This window comes from Prionailurus bengalensis, chromosome A1 (genome assembly GCF_016509475.1).
Source record: "Prionailurus bengalensis isolate Pbe53 chromosome A1, Fcat_Pben_1.1_paternal_pri, whole genome shotgun sequence".
Lineage (NCBI taxonomy): Eukaryota > Metazoa > Chordata > Mammalia > Carnivora > Felidae > Prionailurus > Prionailurus bengalensis.
This window is the reverse complement of record NC_057343.1, coordinates 197,749,714-197,772,415: the sequence shown is the minus strand read 5'-3', so window position 1 is coordinate 197,772,415 and position 22,702 is coordinate 197,749,714. Positions and strand designations below refer to the sequence as shown.

General features: G+C 54.2%; 1 protein-coding gene across 1 annotated transcript in view; it reads right to left on the bottom strand.

Annotated features, from left to right (window-relative positions):
- Nucleotides 1-22,341, bottom strand: part of CSF1R (colony stimulating factor 1 receptor) — a 29,652-nt gene extending 7,311 nt beyond the window's left edge. The window contains exons 1-12 of the mRNA XM_043598161.1: nt 22,124-22,341; nt 17,994-18,251; nt 17,271-17,555; nt 15,485-15,621; nt 14,676-14,835; nt 10,510-10,696; nt 8,065-8,180; nt 7,791-7,911; nt 7,510-7,697; nt 5,659-5,774; nt 559-685; nt 337-441 (exon numbers count right to left, since the gene is read on the bottom strand). Coding sequence (XP_043454096.1) covers nt 337-441; nt 559-685; nt 5,659-5,774; nt 7,510-7,697; nt 7,791-7,911; nt 8,065-8,180; nt 10,510-10,696; nt 14,676-14,835; nt 15,485-15,621; nt 17,271-17,555; nt 17,994-18,251; nt 22,124-22,271 — 1,948 coding nt within the window. The 5' untranslated portion in view covers nt 22,272-22,341. The remainder of the gene's footprint in view (nt 1-336; nt 442-558; nt 686-5,658; nt 5,775-7,509; nt 7,698-7,790; nt 7,912-8,064; nt 8,181-10,509; nt 10,697-14,675; nt 14,836-15,484; nt 15,622-17,270; nt 17,556-17,993; nt 18,252-22,123) is intronic.
- Nucleotides 22,342-22,702: the final 361 nt, after the last annotated feature.

Here is a 22,702-nt window from a genome sequence, read left to right as displayed (position 1 = left end):
ACACAGATAGGAGTTAGGGAGGGAGAGAGGAGAGATGGCCTGTCACTGAGCTGCTCTCGAGTGGCAGGCAGTCAAGCTGTGGGCAGGCCATGGCCCAGGGTGGCCTCTGTGCACCCCAGCCTCTTTGGGGCTCCAAAGAGCCCCTCCACACCCAGGAGCTAAGGGGAGGCTGGGGCTCACTCAAGAAGCCAAGAGTCCTTGCCCCCAATCCCAGGCCCTGTCCCCCAGGCTGTGATGGGCCAAAAATGTGTCTCTCATGGCAGGGCAGCCCCTCCCCTAGGTACCTGGGCTCCTACCCACTCCCCCAGATTCCCGAAGCCCCTGCCCCTCACTCACACTTCAGCATCTTCACAGCCACCTTCAGGACGGCATCTTCCTTGCCCAGACCAAAGGCTGTGGCCTCTACCACCTTCCCGAAGGCACCGGCTCCAAGAGTCTTACCTGCCACACACACACACATGTACACACACACACACAGAGTCTCCTTAGGTCCCCGCCGACAAAGGGCCCATAGGCTCCTGCAATGTATGCATGGTGGGTGGCAAGACCTCATCTCACCAAACTGCAGGTTGTTTCGGGGGAACTCCCACTTCTCATTGTAGGGCAGCTGGGTGGGGTCGATGAAGGTGTAGCTGTTGCCCTCGTAGCTCTCGATGATCTTCCAGCGCACCTGGTACTTGGGCTTCTGCAGAGGAAGTGGGGGGAAAGTCAACCAGGCCTGCAGGCAGATGTGGGATCTCATCCCCAACCCCCAAGAGCAGGGGGTGTGGGCAGTCCCAAGGCATGGTGGGAGGAGGCAGGGATGGCCTGAGATGTGGTGAGAGGGCCCGGGTCATCCCACGTCCAAGGCACTGAGAGCCCCGTCCTTGACTGGTTTGGCCTCACCATGTGACCTGCCCTTCTCTAAGCCTTGGTTTTCCCCACCTGTGCACTGAAAGATGTGAGCAGGGTCACCTCTGAGAGCCTTGACAGCTCTGATAACTTGGTAATTCTCGAGCCAGGAGGGTGGGGGGACCTTGAAGTATGTCCGTCTGTCCATGCATCCATCCCCCCATCCTCCCATCCAAATAGTGTCTGGGTTTATTTTTAATTGTGGCAAGATGCATACAACAGAAAATTTATCATCTCAAATTTCTCAGTCTCATTATTTGAGTGTACAATTATGTTCATTCCCATTGTTATGCAACCAGTCTCCAGAATTCTTTTCACCTTGCACGACTAAAACTCCTTACTCATTAAGCAGCTCCCCTTTCCTACCTCCCCTGAGCCCCGGGCCACGTATCCCTTGAATCTGCCTACTCTAGGTACCTCATTTAGTTGGAATCACACAGTATGTGTCCTTTTGTGACTGGCTTATTTCACTTAGTATAATGTCTTCAAGGCTCCTCCGTGTGTCAGAATTTCCTGCCTTTCTAAGGCTGAATAACATTTCCAGACAAATATTTCACCAAACTCCTATTTGTGCCAGACGCCACGGATTCAGAATTAAAGAAGAGAAAGCCCTGCCCCCGTGGCGTTTGCATTCAGGGGGCTAAGACAGGCATTCAACTCAAATTAAATAGATAAATAGATAAATAAATAAATAAATACATAAATACATAAATAAATAAAGAGAGGACATTTTCAACTAGTGCCGTGAAAAAAATAAAGCAAAGTGATGGAACAGAGAGAGCCAGGTGCAACTGAAGGTGTAGGGCAGGGAAGGCCTGAGGAGGAACCAGCCAGGTGACTGGCAGACGAAGCACTTTGCAGGTAAAGCCAATAGCAGATGCATTGGCCTGCAGGTGGGCAAAGTCCTGGCAAGTCCGAGGGACTGGCCGGTGCCCGTGTGGCTGGAGGGAGGTGAGGGCTGTTCCAGAGACAGGAAGGTCTTGAGCGCTAGGATGAGCGGATTCCCTCCTAGCTGCAATGAGAAGCCCTCGAGGGCTTGACGCCGGTCTTTACACGGACTTTGCACTGCGTTTGTTTTAAGCTAGAGGGAGAGGGAGAGGGCAGAGCCAGATCTAGGAGGAGGAGGGACTGCCTCTCTCTTTCCTGCCCAGGGTGGCAGCTGCTTGGGGGCATCATGCCAGGGGGTGGTGCCCAGGAGAAGTGCTGATGGAAGATGGGCTTTAGGTGGAAAGTGGAAGCTGGGCTTGGGCGGTGGAGGACACTGAGGCCTTGGGTCAGCAGTCCACCTCTTTCCGGTCAGCCCTAGGGGACAAGGACCAGCTGGGCTGTGCTTAGCCGCTGGGCTCCTTCTCGGGTCACCCAGCCCAGGGGAGCTAAAGGGTATGTGAGTGGGTGTTGGGGAGGAAGGCAGCCTGTGGCTGTAAGTTGTGTCAGGTTAAGAGAAAAGACTCCAGATAGCTGTAGGGGAGAGCTTCCAGATGGTAGTTTGGGAGACGAGACTGCAGTTAGACATAAGGAAGAACTTCCAGGTTCTGATTCAGGAGAGAGACTATAGCTAAACTTAACATCCATGCTGTGACTTGGGAGGAGAGTCTGAAACGGGACAAAAGGAGGAACCTCCTGAGGCACAGAGGATTCAGGACCTGCGTGTGGGTGCCTCCCTAAACCAAAACATGGAGAGAAAGCTGGGAAGGGATTCTTTGACCTCCCCTGGCCACTTCCGTCCCCAGGGGGCTTCTGTGGCCAAAGCTGTTTTTCCTCCTCACCACTTCTCCTTCTTCTGGCCCATGCAGCTGGGCCTGAGTCAGCCCCCTCCCCAGAGCTGCTCTCCTTTCCCCACCCCCAGCCAGGCAGGGGATATTGGGGAAAGGGAGGGGGATCACAGGAGGAAGAGATTGTCTGGCTGGATCTCACAGATCTCTGAATCCCAGACTCTACCAGGAGGAAGACACAGCTCTCTCCCCGCCACAACTCAGGCATCCCTATCCCTTCCTCTTCTTCTGTGCCACCTTGGCTCCCCAGGGCTTCTATGTAGAGGGTCTCCTCGGAGGGAGAGCCCTTACAGGGAAGGTGGGATGGGCCACCTCAACCAGGTTTGCTAACAGGAGTAGTTCCAAAGAGAGTAGGGAGTGCTCCTTGAGCACCCCTGTGAGCTGCGTTCAGCCAAGCTGAACACTCAGTGTGCTCCATGTTTCTTATTCCTCGCGGCGGGCCCAGGCCCAGGCTCACCCCCACTGCCCCTCGGCGACTGAGATGGGCAGGGAGACATCAAAGTCCTGTGGCCCTCCCTGTCTAGGCCTGCTGTTTCTGGGCTGGTGGATGGTCTCTATCTTAGGAAGGTAGTGACCTCAACATGTCCCACTGGAAACCTTGGAGACCCTCCTGCCCGGCCCCAATAGGCCTCCAGTCCCCAGAGGTCGGTTCTGACTCCAGAATCCCAGCTTGCACTCCTCCCTATCTCATCCTTTCCTCTTTGAGTCCCTCCTACCAGCCTGCTGACTCCTGACCTTTTCTCCTCCCCCTTTGGCCCCCCTGTGGTCTGGCTGGGGCCAGAAAGGCGATGACTCAGCCCTGAGGCAGAAACAGCCCTTCCCCCCACCCCCAGCTAGAGCCACCCCTTAGTCCAGGCTGAATTCTCAGTGCAGAGGCAAATCTCAGAACCCCAGGGGGCAAAGCAGAGGGGAATTGGGTGGAAGGCCCTGAGGCAAGGCCAAGGCCATCTTGACCCCTCAAGGTCTTGTCTCATGGGATGCCCTCCTTTTCTTGGCCTTGGATGGGCTCAGGGGGCAGCTGAGTTTCCTGGATGGGAAATGAGGTGTTTCCACATTCCAAAAATGGTCCCATGGAGAGAAGATAAGGTGCCCTCAAACCAACACTGGCCAAAGGCTGGACAGCTCAAGGTAGAAAGGGCTGAAGAGGGAACTGGACCCTTCTCTGGAATCTCAGCAGGGGTGTCATGGGCTGAGGAGGCAGCTCTGTGGGGCACTGGGAGCAGTTTTCAGCTCCATATAAAGAAGAAGTTGGCAATAATCAGAGCTGCTCAGAGAAGGAACAGGCAGCCACAAGAGTGAGTTAAGTCCTGTCCATAGAGGTGGACGAGCAGGGCCCGCTGTGTGTGTGTAGTCAAGGAGATGCCCAACCTCAGACACCCCTCCAGTCCCAAGATGCGTGAGCTAACTCAGGTTCCCCAGTCAGCTTCCTCCTGGGACAAGGGCGGGCAGCTTCTGTCCGCTTCCGTCCTGAGCTCTGTCTGTGCCCAGCACCCTGCTAAGTCCCCTACCTACATTCCGTTGTTGAATCCTCACGACAGCCTGGTAGGCTGGCTGCCATTATTAACCCCATTTCACAGTTGGAGAAACAGAGACAGAGACACTCCCAACTTCCCCAGAGTTCTAATAGCTGGAGACTGGCAGAGACAGGACCCACATCTATCCAACTCCCAACCCCAGACTCTCAGGAGGCTCTTGGAATGTCAAAGGAAGAAGACGTTACCATGGTACAGGTGGGGAAACTGAGGACAAGAGTGGGCAGTGAGTCAGCCAAGGTCTCATGGCAAAACAGTTTTGGAGCTGGACGCAGGTCCCTGAAGTCTCGGTCTGAGGCCTTCGTTTGCTGGGTGCTGGCATGAGCATGAGAGCTGACCCCATGGCCCCCAGGGTGCCCAAATATCCTGTCCACACTGCCTACTCCAAGCCCTCTTCTCATACTAAAACCCCCGAGGTGGGGAAGAGAAGGCAGCAGAGGAGGCCCACCAGGTGGTTATTCACCCCTAAATCACATTGCTCCCTTGTTCAAACCCACGGATGGCTCTGAGCCTGCAGGATGGGGTCCAACTTCTTGGACCCCTCAACCTGCCCCACCTGCCTCCTCCCTCTTCCAGGGACCAGTATTTTCAGAACTCGCCTCTGTCTTTCCCCCTCCCTCCCCTTTGCACACATTACCCTTCCCCGGAGATACCCTTTCCCCGAGCCTTGTCTCCCCCTGCTGCACACCCCCCACCCCCATTCTCCAAGGTCTGTCCCACCCATGCCAACCACCTCCTCCAAACAGGCTCCCTTCCTCACCAACAGAAGAGATCCTTCTACCTCTGACCTCCCACAGGCCTCAGTATCTATTGCAGCGGCCACCATCTTTTGTGTAGGAAGGCAGCTAGGCAAGGTGGCAGAGGCCTCGGGCTGGCATGTGGGAGGCACCTGGGACCCTCGGGCAGATTCTTCAACCTTGCCACCCCCCAGTTTCCTTACTGTAAAATGCTGGCTGCTACACTCCCTGCTTCCAGGTTGTTGCGAGGGAAAGATAAGATGATTCAGTGTTTCACGTGATGGTTAAAAAACATGTTTTTTTTTTAAAACCCAGCCTCTGTCACTGACTGGCTGTAGACTAGAGCACTGTCTAAACCTCTCAGAACTTCAGCTTCCAACTCTGTAAGATGGGGTTAGTGATGCTATCTACATGCTGCCATTGTTGAGGGCATTAAGCTCTGTAATCCATACCCTGTCTTTTCCGGTTATTTGACTTGCAGCCATCTCCTGCTCTAGACAGTCAACCCTACGAGGCAAGAGCCTCAGAGGCTCTGAGTTTGGGCTCACTTGGCACCCAGACACTCACATTTGCATACAGTTGGCGCCCGCTGAAGAGCGGCTGGCTGAATGGGTGACAGAACGACTGGGTGTGCGGGGGCTAAAGGCTAGATCCTTGCAACCCGGTGACACTCCCCCAGGTCACCAGGCGCCTGGCTCCCCACCCCGCCACCCTGCCCAGGCTCACCTGCTTATACTTGTACAAAAGCAGCAAGAGCAGCAGCAGCAACAAGGCCATGATGGACATGCAAGTGAGCAGCACGGGCGTGAAGAGCAGCTCGTCGGGGAGCTGCGTGTGGGCTCCTGGAAAGGGAGAGCAGAGGAGGGAGCCGGCAGAGGGGGACTTCAGGACCCTCCGCCACCACTGAGACCAGGCCACTGCACTGCCTGGAGCACAGTAGGTGCTCAGTAAATGCCTGTTGACTGAGCAGTCTTCTCCCCCAGAAGCCCCAGACCCTCGCAAAGCCTTCCTGTAGACCCGCCCCAGCCAGGGGCGGGGAGGACGGCCTCTCCAGTTCTGCTCATGCCTCGCCCCAAACCCTGCCCGAAGTCACAGCATCTGTGGCTGGGGAACCCCTCAGGTCGTGCAGTACCCACTCCTGCCAGTGCAAGGAGCCTCTGCAACAAGCTGGCTTAGTACCGGCTGTGGCTTCCACGCACACGCGTGCGCGCGCGCACACACACACACACACACACACACACACTAGTGATGGGTGTTCAGCTCCTACGCCTTTGGGCAGCTCAGACAGACAGACCTGGAGGTTAGACTGAACTCTGCCTTCCCAGCATTTCCCTGCTGCTTCCTCAAGGGCCCTTTGGAACCACACAGCCCTTCTAAGGGTCTGAAAGCCTGGCTCATGGCCACTGGCTCTCTTCTTCCCAGACCAATAACCTTAGTTCTTTCAATGCATTTGAAGGACGTAACTTCCATTTTCCACATCAACACCAGCATGGTTCTGAGGCCAGATCTCACCTCTGCCACTTAGGAGGTGTGTGACATTGAACATGTGCGACTTCTCCCTAAGCCTCAGGTTCATCATCTCCCAAACGGGAAGGAAAATAGTGCCAACCTCCTGGAGTCATGTGAGCTCGCTGAGATAATGACTGTAAGGTGCTTAGCACAATGCCTGGCACAGGGTAAGCATGCAGTGAAATGTCAGTATGGTCTTTTTAATATATGACCACCAGCAGTGAGACAGAGCAGCCATGGGCAGCTGCACGCGGAATCTGGCCCTGGTTGCAGCTGCCCCAAGGCACCTGAGGGGCCACCTCTGAGCCAGTCCGAGGCTCCCAATCTGTCCGTCTGCCCAGAGGGTCTCGCCAGGGCTTGCCACACAGTGGTGCTGAAACCTGGCTGTTGGAAGTCGGAAGGTGCTGTGGGTCTCTACAGCTCTGGGCCTCTCAGACCCAGACCTGGAGCCTTTGTGCGACACAGAGAAAGGCACCCCTTCCTCTAAATGGACACAGCCTGCGTCAGTGCCCAGTGCTGGCCATCAGCCCCACCCTCCGACAGTGGCCCTGAATGGACTGGGCTTGTGTCTCTGGAGGGAAGAGTCCAAGAGGGATGGAGAAGGCTGTCAAGGCTGGCCCTGGGGTGGGGATGGACTGTGTTCACTTGTTGCCTGTCTCTGTCACCAGGCTCTAAGCCCCATGGAGGCACTGCTCACCCGAGTGAGTGCTGGGCACATAGCAGATGCCAAATATCCACACTTGTGAATTAGTGAGTGAGTTAAAGCGCAGGAAGATGAGCGGAGGGGCCAGACGAGGCCACGCTCCAGGCTGCTTTCTTTCTGGGCCTCACGGCTTGCTGCCCTTTGCCCTTCTCCTCCCTGTGTCTAGTCCCATGTGGTCCAGACTCCTCCACCTGGCCTCTTCAGGAGACCTTTGGTCAGGAGGCGCCTGGAATCAGACCCCAAGAGGTGGAACACGATGGGGCTGGGATCTGCTCCACTCTGGCACTCTGGCCGTGGCCTCCAGGGGGCTGGGGCAGTTTCCCGAGCCCGCCTCCCACCATGGGCTGGGAGGGGCAAAGGCTCACCTATAGAGATGGGCCAGAAGGTCTGGGAGCTGTTCCCCACGCTGTTGAAGGCTCTACACTCATATGTCCTGTTGTGTTCCAAGGTCCCGATGGCCAGCAGGCTATGGACGATCACCTCGTGGAAGGGCACTTGGCTCAGGACCTCAGAGTGTGAGTCCTCTAGGACCAGCCCTGCAGACTCATCACACCTGGGAAGAGCAGAGTGTGGCTTAGAGCTTTGGGATGCCCAGCCCCCCTTGGCTCCGCAGCCCGGGGTGAAGAAGGTAAGCAGAGCCACTTACCTATCGGTGTGGCTCCTGCACTGCACCCACGTCACACTGGGCTGGGGGTACCCGGAGGCTTCACAGAGTAGTGTGTCAGAGCCATTGATGAGGGTCATCGTGACCCTTACCTCCGGGGGGTCTGAGGAGAAAGAGAGGAGCGGTAGAGGGAGGGATCAGCCCCAGAGGCCCTAACTCCCCTGTGTGACCACCCTGCACTGAGCTGCTATCCCTCCATCACCCCCACCTGCAAGCCCCAGGGACCTTAGTGCCCAGCCCTCGCTCCATCACTCACATCGCAGGGTGAGCTCAAAGGTCAGGGCATTCTGGCCTCCAGCGTTTCGGGCCAAGAAGGAGTAGCGACCGGCCTCTGAGCGCTTCAGGCGAGGCAGGGAGAGGGTCGAGGTGTACCTGCACGAAAGGGGCAGGCCGTCTGGCGTGAACCCCAGTCCTGGTATGGCCCCTGCAGGACAGTGGGCTCAGACAACTTCCCTAAAGGGCTTTGTTTTATTTTTGGTAAAGCGTCCAGGGCACAAAGGCCTTGGCTAAGCCAGGTCCCCAGGCTGAGTGCCATTGAGACATGGGAAAACCAATCCAATTCCCTTAATTTCTTCTCTCGTTTATGAAGTGGTTTTGTTCTGAGGTTTAGTAGAAATGATGTCTGTGAGGTGCCGACCCTGGAAGGCACATTAGCTGCTATCTCTAAAGCACCAGCCCTGCCAGGAGGGACCGTGAGAGGGACGAGAGGCAGGATGTAGCCATGGGGCTACAGCAACCAGGGCTCAAGTCCTGGGGCTATCATTTCTTAGCTGTGTGATCTTAGACAAGTACTCGCCCTCTCTGACCTTCTGTCTCCTTTTCTGTGAGGGCAACACTGATGGTAATTAATGCACAGATTTGGCCTGAGGATTAAAGGGACATATATTCAGGGTGCTTGACACAGAGCCCGACTCATTGTAGGTACGCAGTTTAATGGTGCCTTTTGCTGCAGAAAAGACCTGGAAGCAAATGGGAAAAATGTCAGTTATCCTCAGCTGATTCCAGGTAATTTTTTGTTTTTTTCTTTTCTTAAGCCCTATTTTGGCATTTGTCCGTAACGGACGTGCATAATTTAGGTAATAAATAAGTTGTTTAAAAATACATTATAGCATCTAATTATAAATCCTACTAGACTAAAACCCATGGTATGCAAAGGGCAATCTCTTCCAGCCAGAACTTTGGTGTCCAGAACCCCTGCACTCATCTGCTTGGTAAGCTGAAAGAATTTACCTTCTTTTTGCCGGACTCAAAGTCACCGTTATGAACACATCCATCACATGAGCTAAGTTTGGTGGCTGTTTGGTGCCCCGGGTTATCTGCCCTGTGCTGGATGGCCCCACGCTACTGCATTTTGGGGGAGCTCCATGGTTTCTTTCCACAATGTCCCTGCTGCTTATGGACCAATGTTTCACCTGTCCCTGGACTGTCCCCCTCCCAGGGGTCTGTAGGTTCCAGATTCAGAACTTCTGCTTCAGACAAGGGGAGGCTCGAAATCCTGACCAGAATGGGTGAGAAGGAAACTGAGAAGAGAAAAATGAGGACAAGGAAACATTTTTGTTCTGTTGAACATTTCGTTCTGTGCTGATTCTGACCACTGGAAAGCAGGAGTCCAGGATTTAATGAGGTCTGGGCTTTAGCAGCTAGAAAGAGAACCCCAGAGAGTTCTGGAGTTGGAAGACGGCTGAAGGATTATCTGCCCCAGGGGATGGTAAAAACATTGCCTTGCCTGAGTCAGTTATAATGAAAACACTGTTTGGGACTGTGTCAAGAAGGACTCCGAGGCTGCATTTGGACCCTGAGGGAAAGAGTTCAAAAATGGATTAGAATTAGAGATATCTATCAAGAGTGTGGGAGGGGAAGCGGTTGCATGCATTGCATGCACAGCGCACGCTTGCTGTCCTTGGATGCTGGACTCTCGTTCAAATAGAAGCGGGTGAAGCAACTATCGTTTTAACACGTGCCATGGTGTTTCTCCCGTGGAGGAGACTCTCTTGTGTAGAAGTCTACGCTGGTGAGGCCACTTTGGATGGGAAAGTAACACCCTGAGGACGTAAGGAGACAGGAAAAAGGGACTTCTAACATGTTGTGTTTGCAGGAGAAGCAAGAGTCTGGAAGTGGAGAGATGGGAGAAAAGAGGAGATACAGTGAGATGGCACTTTGTGAGAAGAGTTTTGAGCCTGTGGACAAGAATAGCTAGTGAGAAATTCTCAGAAGCGGGCCACCACAGGCCTTTCAAGAACTTTTGATGTATACGTGATCATGTGATGTGAATTCTCTCTACCCCCCAAACCCATGTATGTGGCAGAGTCCCTGTGCAGTCCTTATTACGAGTGTGTTTAGTAGAAATCATGGAGCAGTGGTCTTCTGTATTTGGATCGGCCGCAAAAGAAGAGAATGAGATTAAGAGTTCTTGAGTGAGCAGGAGAGTGCACACCCCCAAGAAATGGTAGAGCTCTTGAGGAGGGCATTGGATCTCCTAAGGATGTGGGACAGAGGGGCAAGCCAATTTGATTTCAATCTCAAACACAGATGATTGATATCGAGGTTCTAAGATCAGGGAAAGTGAGACAGAGAAAGGGGAAGGGGTTTACTCAAGGTCACCAGCAAGGTTGAGACGTGACCCAGTCAGTGTCCTGCCTCCTGGTGGAAGCACTCCCCTTCTGGATGTGGGGCTCTCCAGATGGGAGCTGATAGGTGGTACCTGTATGTGTCCTTGACGGTGACAAAATCGAGCTTGTCCTGGTAGTCAGAGAAGGGTCCCAGATAGGTCCAGTTAAAACTTTCTAGGCCTGGGTAGGCCTCCACCTTGACTTGGAGATCAACCTTCTCACCCACAGTCACCTCCTGGAGGAGACTCTGCTCAGAGGTCAAGTTCAAGTAGGCACTCTCTGGAAAGCGTAACACATAAAGATCTGGCATTAGTGGGAAGATGTCTCAGTTGGTTTGTTCACTGGTGATCTACCCATTCATTCAGCCATTCAGCTGGACCCTTCCTGAGTGCCTACTATGTGCCAGGCACACAGCCCTCACCTCTAACCAAAACTTTCCCTCTGACATCTTCCTTCTTACCACTGCCCCATAGAAGCCCAAACTCTTCTCTTCACTGAGTCCCTGGGAGAACCTGGACAAATTTTGATTCTCCTTGCTACCTCTGCCTCCTTATCTGTATAACAAAGAAATTGAGTATATTTGTGTTGTTGTAACTTTTTGAAACTTTTTCAGTAGCAAAAACATAAAAATCTGCTGTTTTTTTCAGATGCCCTCACCTATTTCCCCTTCTCCTGGTAATAGTTCAGGCAGCGAGGCTTCCACATCCAGCTCTAAGCGAGTATGTGACTCAGGCCAGCCAGTCAAGGTGATGCCCCCTTTACACCTGTGAGTGGTTTGGGGTAGGCACTTGTGCCCATGGGTCCATGACACTTATTTCCATGATTTTTGTTAGAGCTCTGAGAAAGGAGAAGCCCTAATTCCACTCGGGTTGTCAAGCCTGATGCTGCTAGGGGTCCCACAAGAAAAATGTACAACTGAGAGTTGAGAAACAACTAGAAGCAACTAGATCCAATTTACCCGAAGCTCATATCCATGGGCTTTTTAGCTATAAGGCTGATGAAAATCCCCCTGTGATTAGGCCAGCTTAAGTTGGTTTCTGTTACCTGTGCCTGAAAGAGTCCTGCCTAGTTTCTTCTAATTAAATCTTGTGTGAATTAAAATCAAGTTGCCGTGGTTGAATCTCAGGCAGAGGAGCTATGGCAAGAATCCCCATGTACTCAGCTTCTCCATGCCTCTAATGGAAGCCCCTGAAATGCTTTCTTAAGACTTTGCAAAAAGCTCTGGACTAGATGATATACAGGGGCTCCTCTCCTTACTCAGCTCCGTGAAATCTAATATTCACTCTTCTACCCTGTGATGTACCTGTTCCAAAGCCCCTGTGGGTCCCCATCACCTCCACTATACAGATATGCGTTTAAGGCTCTCTTCAATCAATTCTCCTCCTCAGGCCCATCTAGCTGTCTCCCCTCTTCCTACACACACACACACACACACACACACACACACACACACAATGCTCCACCCCACCCATCTGGGTCTCCTAACATCCCATGAACACACCACACCGCAGCCATTTCAGCCAAGCTTGGAGGTTTTGTTCAAGCCACTTTCTCCACCAGGAACACTGTCCTCTTCCTTTTTTCTATTTAGATCCTTCTCATCCTTCAAGACTCCTCCCCATCAGGGGGTCTCCACCCACCACTCCAGGCCACAGGGAGCTCTCCCTCCTCTGGACTCCTGCCACCCTTCTAGACGACACATTCATGACGTACCACATCAACACTACTTTGCGCATCTGCTTCTCCCTTCGGCTGGTCATCTTTTCTATCCAACTAATCTGTGAGCTTCCTGGGTGAGGCTTTCGTCTTCTCTCTCCGACAGAGAACGTCTATCTATCCATCTAGCATCCAATCTCTCACCTCCTTCAGCACCACCCTTAACAAGCCACCGTAACCTCTAGCTTCGGCGACTGCAGTAGCCTCCTAACTGCCCACCCCCCTCCATTTCCACCCTCAACAAAGTGGGTGAGAGTACGTGTCACATTCCTTTACTCAAACCCACCAATGGGCACCCCATCTTTCTCAAGGGGAAAAGCCCAAGTCCTTACATTGGCTTACCGAGCCGAGCCCTGTGGAATCTGCCACCTTGCCCCCTCCCTCTTTGACTTCACCTTGTGCCACTCTTCCTCCCGAACTCTGTGCCAGCCACACCGGCTGAACTGTGCCTTGCGCGTGGTGAGCACAGTCCTGTCTTAAGGACAGTGCTTGCCATCTGCCCGGAGCTCTGTTCTGCAGGATATCTGCCTGGCTTACCCCTTCCCCAACTTCAAGTCATTGCTCAAGTGTCAGCTTCCCAGTGAGACCTTCCTTGATGACTACCCGATTTAAAATTCTTTTTTAACGTTTATTCATTTTTGAGAGACAGAGATAGAGCATGAGTGGGGGAGAGGAAGAGACAGAGGGAGACACAGAATCCAAAGCAGTCTCCAGGCTCCGAGCTGTCAGCACAGAGCCCGACACGGGGCTCAAACCCACAAACTGTGAGATCATGACCTGAGCCGAAGCCAGACACTTAACCGACTGAGCTGCCCAGGTGCCCCTTTTTTTATTATTATTTTTCACGTTTATTCATTTTTGAGAGAGCACGAGTGGGGGGGGGGGCAGAGAGAGAGGGGGTGACCACCCGATTTTAAATAGCAACCCTATAGAATTGATTTGGTTTTCAGGATTTATTTTGCTCATTGCTGTCTTTTCCCAACTAAAGCACAAACTTCATGTGGGCAGGGGTCTCTGTGTCTTTGCAGCTATATCCTCAGCATCCAGAACACTGTCTGACCAGAAGTGTTCATGGACACAAACGTTTATTGAGTGACTACTATAGACATGCACTAGAAAACACATAGGATTAGAACTCTTAACTGGGGAACAATTCTTTGTGCTCCTCTCCTCCTTTACCCCCCACAGCTCCCAGCACAGAGTGGGGCCCACAGCAGAGGTCGCGTCTACTGTGCATCTAGCCTAGTGCAGGTGCCATCATGGTGGTGACTGTCATGCTTTTCTCCCTTCCACCCCTCGTTTAATACACGAGTCATGGCCAGACCCAAATGACTCAGCCTGTCTTGACCTTTGCTTCTCCAGCCTCTGATCTCCCATCCAGTGCAAAGGCGTCAGACTGGCCTTCTCAGATAACATCTCCTGTGCACACTTAGGCAGCATTTACTCTGTGCCAGGGTATATCTACAGATTCACTTAATTCTCACAACAAACCTCTGAGACAGTTCCTGCTCATACCGTTAGTATCCCATTTTGCAGTGGAGCAAGCTGCTGGTCGTTAGCAGGGTCAGCTTGGAGTGCTGCCTGGGAGTGTGGGCTCCCGGCCGCCACGAAGCACCCCATCACGCAGCCTGATCCCGCCATTCTCCTCTAAAGCTCTCAATGACTTCCCGCCCATTTTACTGGCTGGATACCGCCTCCATCTCTGCGCCTCCTTGGCCACTTGTCACACGCCTCCACATCCCTGCCATTGTCAACTTCTTTTGATGCCTGAAATGCCCTCCGCTCCCTTTACCTTTGGGCCTGACATACGCGGTGTGGTTCCTCTTCCTTTCCCACCCTTCTACCTAGCTAACCTACCTCCATTCTTTTGGGCCTAGCTTAGGCCACACTGTCCAAGCCAGGATTGGGGGACCCCCTTGGTGTTCCCAGGACACCCCGTACTTCCTGCCTGATCACACTGGGTGAGCATTGTCTGCTCCTGTGTCCATCTGACGTGAGTGTTGCAGGCATGAAGGAATGAATGAGGGAGTGAGCCGCGAAGTAGGTCCCTCCTGGACACTGATCACAAAACAAAATGCAGTAATGCACTGTAGGAGCTCCAGGGAGGAAGCAAGGGATTCTGGGGGAGGATCTCGGAAGGATTCCAGAGGTGTGGCTTCTTAGCCAGGCCCAAGATAAGGGAAATCTAGCGCAGGTGTTCTTTTTTTTTTTTTTCAACGTTTATTTATTTTTGGGACAGAGAGAGACAGAGCATGAATGGGGGAGGGGCAGAGAGAGAGGGAGACACAGAATCGGAAACAGGCTCCAGGCTCTGAGCCATCAGCCCAGAGCCCGACTGCGGGGCTCGAACTCACGGACCGCGAGATCGTGACCTGGCTGAAGTCGGACGCTTAACCGACTGCGCCACCCAGGCGCCCCTAGCGCAGGTGTTCTTAACAGCGTCTCCTTATTCTCCACCATCAGTCCCCTCCTTCCCAATCCCCTTATACACCCCCTCACCTCAGGATGCCCGTCAACCCTCCCCCATCACCCTAATGCTCACCTACCACCCGGAAGACCATGGAGGCGGAGTGGTTGCCCCAGGCGTTGGTGGCCGTGCAGGAGTAGTTGCCAGCATCTTGGAAGCTCACGTGATCGAGGTTGAGGGTCAGGACTTTTTGGTAACGGTTGTCATGGAAGTCGGATTGTTGAGAGATTGTGAGCTGTAGCCAGAAGGAATGGAAATGCTATACCAGGGTTGTTGAGGGATTAGAAAACTCTAGGTTCAAATCCTCAGCCTTTAAAGATTACTATCTGCCTTTTCTTGGGCAAGGGACTGAACTCTGAGCCTCAGTTTCTTCATCTGTAAAATGGCACTAACACTGGCCCCTGCTCCTAGGGTTGTAGTGAAGAACAATGAACGATTACACGTAAATGGGGGTAGAGTTGTGCTTGGCACAACATAGGCACAGTGGGACAGGAAGGGGCTCTTAGATGCAGCCCCAAACCATTCCCTTTTACTCCCTCTGCTTCCCTCTCACCTTTATATTCCTGGGCTTCAAGGTGGCCTAGGAACCCCTTGCTAAGTCAGAAATGAACTGACCTCTGACTCTTGTCAACAGGCTGGGGCAAAGGTCATGGGTCAAGGGGGTAGAGTACCACCTCCCTTCACCTACAAGATTCAATGACATGAGCCTGAATCCTGGTCCTGAATCAGCTGTTGACGAGCAACGGGTGCACTCCCCTCTCTGGGCCTGGCCCATGCCCTCAGGCTAGAGAGCCAGCTCCCAGCGAGGCTGGGCTGGGTCCTGCTAGGCCTGGTGTGCTGGCAGGGTGGGCACACTTCAACCTGCTGTCTCCCCAGGGACTGACCTTGGTGTCTCCATGACGGAGGGAGACGTCAAAGTTAACATCAATGTTGCTGGCTGAGCACACGATCTGGGCAGCCTCTCCTTGAATCCGCACCAGCTCTGTAGGCTCCAGCGTCAAGGTTGCAGGCCCGGAGATGTCTGAGGCCAAGGGAAGCAACCCATGAACACCCAGGCCTGAGCCGTTGCTCTGCTCAGGGCCAGGCTACCGGCTGGGGCCCCCACCATGCTCCCATCCCAAATCCTGGGCGTGGAGGGTCAGACTTGAGGACCCAGACAGCAAATCCTGTCTTTTGTACAGACTCTCTGAAGCCCACTTCCCTTCATCACCTCACCTCTCCCCAGTGTCACCCCATTTTCTGCTTTGAATTCCTGCAACAGCCACTTGGAAGGCCCCCACTCCCCCTCTGACCCCTGTACAACCCAGATGCCTCACGGCAGCCCAAGTGAGCTCTTAAGAATGTAGATTGCATCACGTCTGTGTCCTGGGCCAGTATCGGGCGGCTTCCCACTACTCTCGGGATACAAACCCAGGCCCATTACTGACCGCTGAGCGCCTGCCACCTGGTGCTCACCACCCTGCAGCCGCACCGGCCTTCCCACCTCACACACTGTACACTCGCCCGCCCTCCCGGAGCTTTCCCTTCAACGCTGCGAGTGGGTGGCTGCTCTCTTCCTTCAGATCTTTTGCTCAGAGAAGCCGTCTGAGACCAGTCAGCTGAATTTGCTTCACCCCACCCCACACACATCCAGCTTTCTCCAGCTTGGTTTCTTGTTCATCCCAGTTGAAACGTTATTTGCTCTCTAGTCTGTTTCTCCTGGAAAGATGTCAAATCCCCAAAGGCGACATCCCCAGCGGCCAGGACAGTGCCTGATATAGAGCAGGTGTTGAATTAAAGTTCATGGCCATTGCTGTCATTGGAAGAAGATCTAATCCAGTTTCGCAAGGTCCAGAGACACTAAGGGACTCATCCAAGGTCACCAGGGCTCCAGGGCCCTGCCAGATGGAGTGCGGGGAAAGAGACCTAAGGACTTCCTCTGTCCACATAGTGGGGTCCTGCTACTTACTGAACAGGTTTCATGGCCTTAAAACCCCAGGGCATTGGGCCAACCATGCCACTCTTACCCTGGCCCTCATTGCAGGGACCTGATTCCTGTCTCAAGCCCAGGTGTCGAGCCTGTTACTCACACCAATCGTTCCAGAAACCAGAATCCAGTCCATCAGCCTAGCCAGGGCAAGGGAGAAAGGAGTGAAATTTCACCACACCACTGTCACCCCCACAGTCAGAGCCTTCCTGTGTGCCCACGCCCACCTCCCCAGCACTCAGCTCCCCACCCTTCCTGCGTGTGCCCAGCACCTGGCACCAGGCCGGCACCGAGTGGGAAATCCATGTCTGAGGGTGTGGGGCCGCTTTGGGCCCTCCTTCTGTTCCTGGAACATTCAGGGCCTGTTCCCACTTCATGGCTTTGTACCTGCTGTTTCCTCTGCCGAGGCACAGCTTCGCACAGCCACCTGCTCCCCATCATTCATAGTTCAGCTCGAATAAAATGGCACCCTCTCAGAGAGCCTCCCCTCCCACACACGCCCTCTCCTCCATCACCTTGTGAGACCATCTGCATAGCATGTCTCATGAGCTGAGGTCACTTCCCAGCAGGTGCCCTATGGGCGACCATGGTACAATTGGAAGGAAGAAGCCCAAGAAGGGGGCACCCCGTTACTCTCCATCAGGCCCAGGCCCTGCCGCAGCTCGTACATCTGCCGGCTCTCTGGCCCTCCCGGCCCCACGCACCTTTCTGCACTTTAAGCCAGATGCCCATCGATGTCACCGCCCTGCCGTCTACTCGCGCACTGCATTGGTAGACGTGATTCTCAATGAACTTGGCCTTGTGGATGGTGAAGCCATGCCAGGGCGAGAAGGAATAGTTGGTTTGGCGCAAGACGGGCCGGCCACGCACCCGCACCAGCGAGACGCCTGCCTCCAACGCTGGGTCAGTAAGCAGGCAGGGCAGCAACGCATCCTGACCTTCCAACACCGTCACTTCCTGGGCCAGCACCTTCCAAGGCCGAGCAGGGTCTGGGGCAGAGGGGATACAGGGTTACAACTGTCCTCCCTCCACAGGCCCAGTGGTCCCTGAACCCTGGGGACAGGGAGGCTCAGAGAAGCTGATCGTTTGCCTGAGGTCATACAATACCAGAGAAGCTCAGCCGGTGCTTTAGAGTGGGGACACTGGAGCCAGGTTCAGCCCTATTACTTGATGCTGTGCGACTGTGGGCAAATGACTCAACCCCACCAGCCTCTGGAAAATGGCTGTAATCATGGAGCCTACCTCACAGAGTTATTATGAGGACTACATCAAACTGGAAGGACTGCACAGGTTTTTGTTAATGGCAGGCACTCAGTACATGTGGAACTGGCTTTTTACAGCTGTGAATATTAGGGCCCAGCCCTCCCACCCATTCCCAGTGGGACCTGTTGGGCCAGGCCTCTTGGGGGTGGGCTCAGAGCCCTCACCTTTGACATAGAGGTGGATGGTGGCATTGCCCCCCTGGGGGTTTCCAGGCTCAGTGCAGTGATAAGTCCCCGTGTTTTGGAAGGTGGCATTATTCGTGGTCAGGATGCTGCTGGGGGGATCGAGGTCCAGGTTCCAGTGCGGGGAGATGGGGCCGTCCCATTCCACGCTGCCGTTGCCCACACATCGCAGGGTCACTGTTGTGCCTGGCTCCACGACCAGCTCAGGGCCGCTGGGCTGTATCACTGGGACCCCTTGAGCTGGGGTTGGGGGGTGGCAAATAGACAGAAGTGAGGCCTGAGGAGACACTTCCTGGTCTGATGATCCTGGCCTCTGAGATGGGGAGTGCCCTGGCAGGGGTGGTGCGAGTGCTGGCATTCAGCTGTGATTTGGAATCACCTTACACAAGTCCCTGTCTCCTCTGTCATGTGCTCAGCACCCCCCCCCCACCCCCACCTCAAACCTGCTTGGGGATGGCTTGATGTCCAGCAGCCCCCTCCTCTGAGAAACGGAGACTGGGAGCTTTCTCAGCTTCTAGTCACCTGCTGTCCCACGGGGTCTCCCCCAGACTCCTGCCTCAGTCTTCCCAGCCTCCCCAGGGGTTGACCCCTTCAGCCCCATGGACAAAGCGAGCCGTGTCCCTTGTGCCAAGCCCAGGACCTGGCCCCAAGCAGGGGACTCAAACAAGCAAAGGAAAAGACAAATGGATGGAATGTTCATGGCAAAGTCCTCCGACTTAATCTATATGGGAAAGAAGAAAAGGGTCATAGGATCTCAGCCCAGCAGTTGTTAGAAGGGTTCTGAGAGTCTTCTGTCATGCCCGCTCCCACCATTGGACATCTGGTCTGCAGCACAGGGGGATGGTTCAGAGGCTCTGTGCCTCAATTGCCTCACCTATAAAATGGAGGCAATAATTTGTACCCATTTATTGGGATGCCGGGAGGTTTAAATGCATGGAAAGCCTTTGGGACCTCACCTGTCACCAAATAAATAGTAAGGATTGGTCAGCAGTCCAGCCCAGCACCCCAGCACTGCTCTGTTTACTAGGAAGCCAATCTCTTTTAAGGAAAATTTGCTTGAAGGAGAAAAGAGAACTTGCAGCCCATATCAGGCCCTCCGGGAAGAAGGCCCGCTGCCTCTGCAGTGTCAGCATTTTTCCAGGGCTGAAAATAGGGGCAAAGGAGGGAAGTGAGAGCTGATTCAAGGCCTTGGGGGGGCTGCCAGGCGCCCCTGAGCCTGTGTGGGCGGAAGCACATTGCTGGCGTCCAGCCCGGCCCCCGGTTTCCGCTCAGCCTGCAGCCCTTCCCCCCACGGACGCTCTCACTTCTGTTTCCTGGCCCTCCTGGCTACTGTCCCCTCTCCAGGGGCGAGACCCCCAAGAGAGGGAGTGCCGCCTGCCGCACACTGGAACATTCTGGGTTGCAGGGCCTGGCTCTCCCACTGACCAGCTGGGTGCTCCCGATGAATCTGACCCCTCTACTCTAGTGACAGGGACAGGGACAGGGACACTCCTCCCCCCAGGGAATTGGCTGAATTCAGGGTGTCTCACTGTCCTGCACGAAAGTCCCTCAAATGGTTATTTCCACCCCATCCCCACCACAGACTTCAGAATTGGAAAGATCTTCCCTGTCAAATTATTTCAGGATGACTCAAGTTCTGTTTTGATTTTATACCCATCAGAGGCGCAGGTTGCCTCTCTGCCTGAGGCTCTGATCAGCATGAAGAATTGAGCGAACTGGTGAATTCTGCCAAGCCCGCTCGACACCTGGGGGTTTTTATCCCTCCTGGGCCGTGTGACCACCAGAGAGAGGGGCAGGTGCCATTTCTGGCAGGCTGTCCCCAAATCCCAACAGAGCTGGTGCTGCCCCATTACAGCCACAGCAGTGCGGCGACCCCCACCCCGGGGTTTTACTGCAGGTGAGAGCTTGGACTATGGGGTCACACCCCCTTGGTCTGAAACTTGGTTCTCCCTGATGCTGGGTAGGTTACTTATCCTCTCTGACCCTCAGCTACTGTTCCATCCAATGGGATTAGTCCGTTTCCACCTCTGAGGTCTTGGGAGGATTTGATGAGGTAATACGCAGTCCTTGTCTCAGTCAACTGCTGGTGGCCTGGACTACTGCTTCAGTGGAGACATTTCTAACCCCCCTTCTGGTCCTGACACTCTAATATCTAAAGTTTTGAACCTTTAAAGGTCACAGTCTGTGACCGTACCATCGGTGATCTCGGATTCTGTGATTCTTGCTGTGGTCCCCTTCTGCACCCATTTGGTCTCACAAGCACCTTCTCCCTTCCCCTCCCCTGCCCTGTCTCTCTAGTGGCTGTCTCGGCTTCCTGGAAATGTGGTCAGAGAAATGTGTCCTGTTTTGTCTTGTCCTGTTGTCCCGGATATTCATGCAGAGCAAGGCTGACACCCTCAACTTCTGCCCCTAACTTCCCCCTGCTGGCTTGGCCAGTGGGGAGAGCCTGCTCAGGCCAGTCCTCCTTGGGCTGGGGGCTGGGGCTTGGCAGACACTGACCAAGGTCCCCTTCTGTGCCTGTCTCTCATCTCAGCTCCTAGGGTGTCCCCCAACCTCCACTCCTCTCCCTCAACCCACACACACATGGCACTCCAAGACCTGGGACGTAACCCCCTCATCAGACCGGGATCTTAAGGAGCCTCTAACCATCTCTAGGGTGTTCAGAGCCTGGCCCTTGACTCCCTCACAGCAGCCCTCACCCGCCACTCACTCATGACTGGTCTGTTGGGCTAAAAGCTGAGGCTTCCAGCTTGCTGCCTCCCATCTTTTCCTTCTTCTGGGTCTGGAGGCTGGACAACCTCCCCACCCCCAACAGGGTTCCACGGGAAAATTCTGGGCATGAAGACAGGACAGGCAGTGAAATAAAACCCATAGAACTTTCTAGAGAGAGGGGAATAGTTTTATCTTAATTGGGATGGTGGGTACAGAAACGTATATGTTTGTCAAACCTCATCAGGCTGTATATTTAAGAATCTGTACATTCTACTGCAAGTAAATTACATCTCAATTAAAAAAACAAAAACAACCAGACACACTCAAGCCCAGAGACGTTGGGCCAGAAAAAGACCTTCAGTGGGGTGGGCCATCTCCTCATCAGGGACTAGACATACCTCCTCCCCAGGATCCTGCAGCCCCAGAACTGTGAGGAGGCCAGAGCTGATGCTGCCTTCCCACCCTACTCCAGCCCTATCCTGGCCCAAGATACCTCCAAATAAGCATGTGATCAAATAGAACTGTAGCTACAAGCCAGGCCGCCAGTCCCTCACCTCCAGTTAGGCACCCTCCTGGGAAGGAGATTCTTACCAGTGCGGCTCTACCAGCGAGTTGGAGGCAAGGTAGCAGCCTATGTCTGGGAGGGTTCTGGCCAGGGAGTCCCTCACTGCCCTCCCCCCCCCCCCAGGCCCTCCTCTCATCTCCTCCTAAATTCACCTCACATGAGCCCTGGGCCAGAGAGGGTAACCTCTTATCTCTCCTTCCAGCCCCTTCCCCAAGCCTCTGGAGGAATGACCCTCCCCTCTCTGGTCTTTCCAAGTTGGGTCCTGCCTACTCTCCACGGCTCATGGGCTGGCAGAATTGGCAGAGCCTCAGGAGCTCTCTAGGGCCTCCCTACTAGGCATTGGTCTGGACCAGCAGCTTTGGCCTCTCCTAGGAGCTTGTTAGAAGTGCAGAATCTCACATTGTACCTGGGACCCACTGAGTCAGGATGTGCATTGTGACAAGATCCCCAGGTAATCTGTATGCATAGCAAAGTTTGAAAAGCATTGTTTTAGTCTAGTTCACCACTGCCCCGAACACCTGCCATTGGATAGATGAGGACACAGCAGCCCTGAGAGCATCAGGGGCTTGTTCAGGACACATGGTGAGCCAACATCTTAGCTGGAATGGATCCACAGCCCTAGCTGGGCTGGTTCCACCCCCCCCCCCCCCATACCCTCTTTTCCTCCGCTGCCTTTCCAAAGCAGATACCTGCAAACCTGTAGTCCAGGCTGGGAGAGATGCAGGCACAGAGTGGGGACACCCGTGAGGAGCAGGGGTTTACAGAGTCCTTGCACAGGGGCCGCCTGTGTCACTCATTTCTGCCCCCCCCCAACCCCCAGAGTCCCTGGTCTTACCATGCCAAGCTGTGGCCACCAGCAGGACCAGCAGAGCCCTTGGGCCCATGGCCTCAGTGGGGAGGCAGCAGGATGATGCAGGGCAGAGGGGTGGGCAAGGCCCTGGAGTCTCAGCGCTAGCTCCGTAGTGACCAGGACCACTGGGCATACGTTCCTCTCTGCTGTACTGGCTGTTTCTCTTGTTTTCCTCTTCCTCCTCCTCCTCCTTGGGCTGATCCCCTTCTTCCCCTTTTAGCTAGGCAAGGCAACCACAGAGTTTGGAAATCTTGGGTCTTTAGAAGAAAACAAAGCCATGACCCCCAGGGGGAGGGGTTGGAGTCTAGGACAGGGCCAGTCTGAGCCTGGGGGAGCTGGCTAAGTTTAAGGCCCTTCTGAAACCACCTCCCAAGGATCCTGGCAGAAGAGACATGCCCGAGGTCAAGCAGACAGTCAGTAGCACAAAGGGAGGGGTCTCCAGAGTGGCCAGGCAGCTCTGGCTTAGCCAGAAGGAAAGTTAGGTTGGTCTGGGAGAGCTTCATGATAGAAGCAAGAAACTTCTATTTACAGGACACTCCCCAGCTGTGCCCTTTACATTCACTG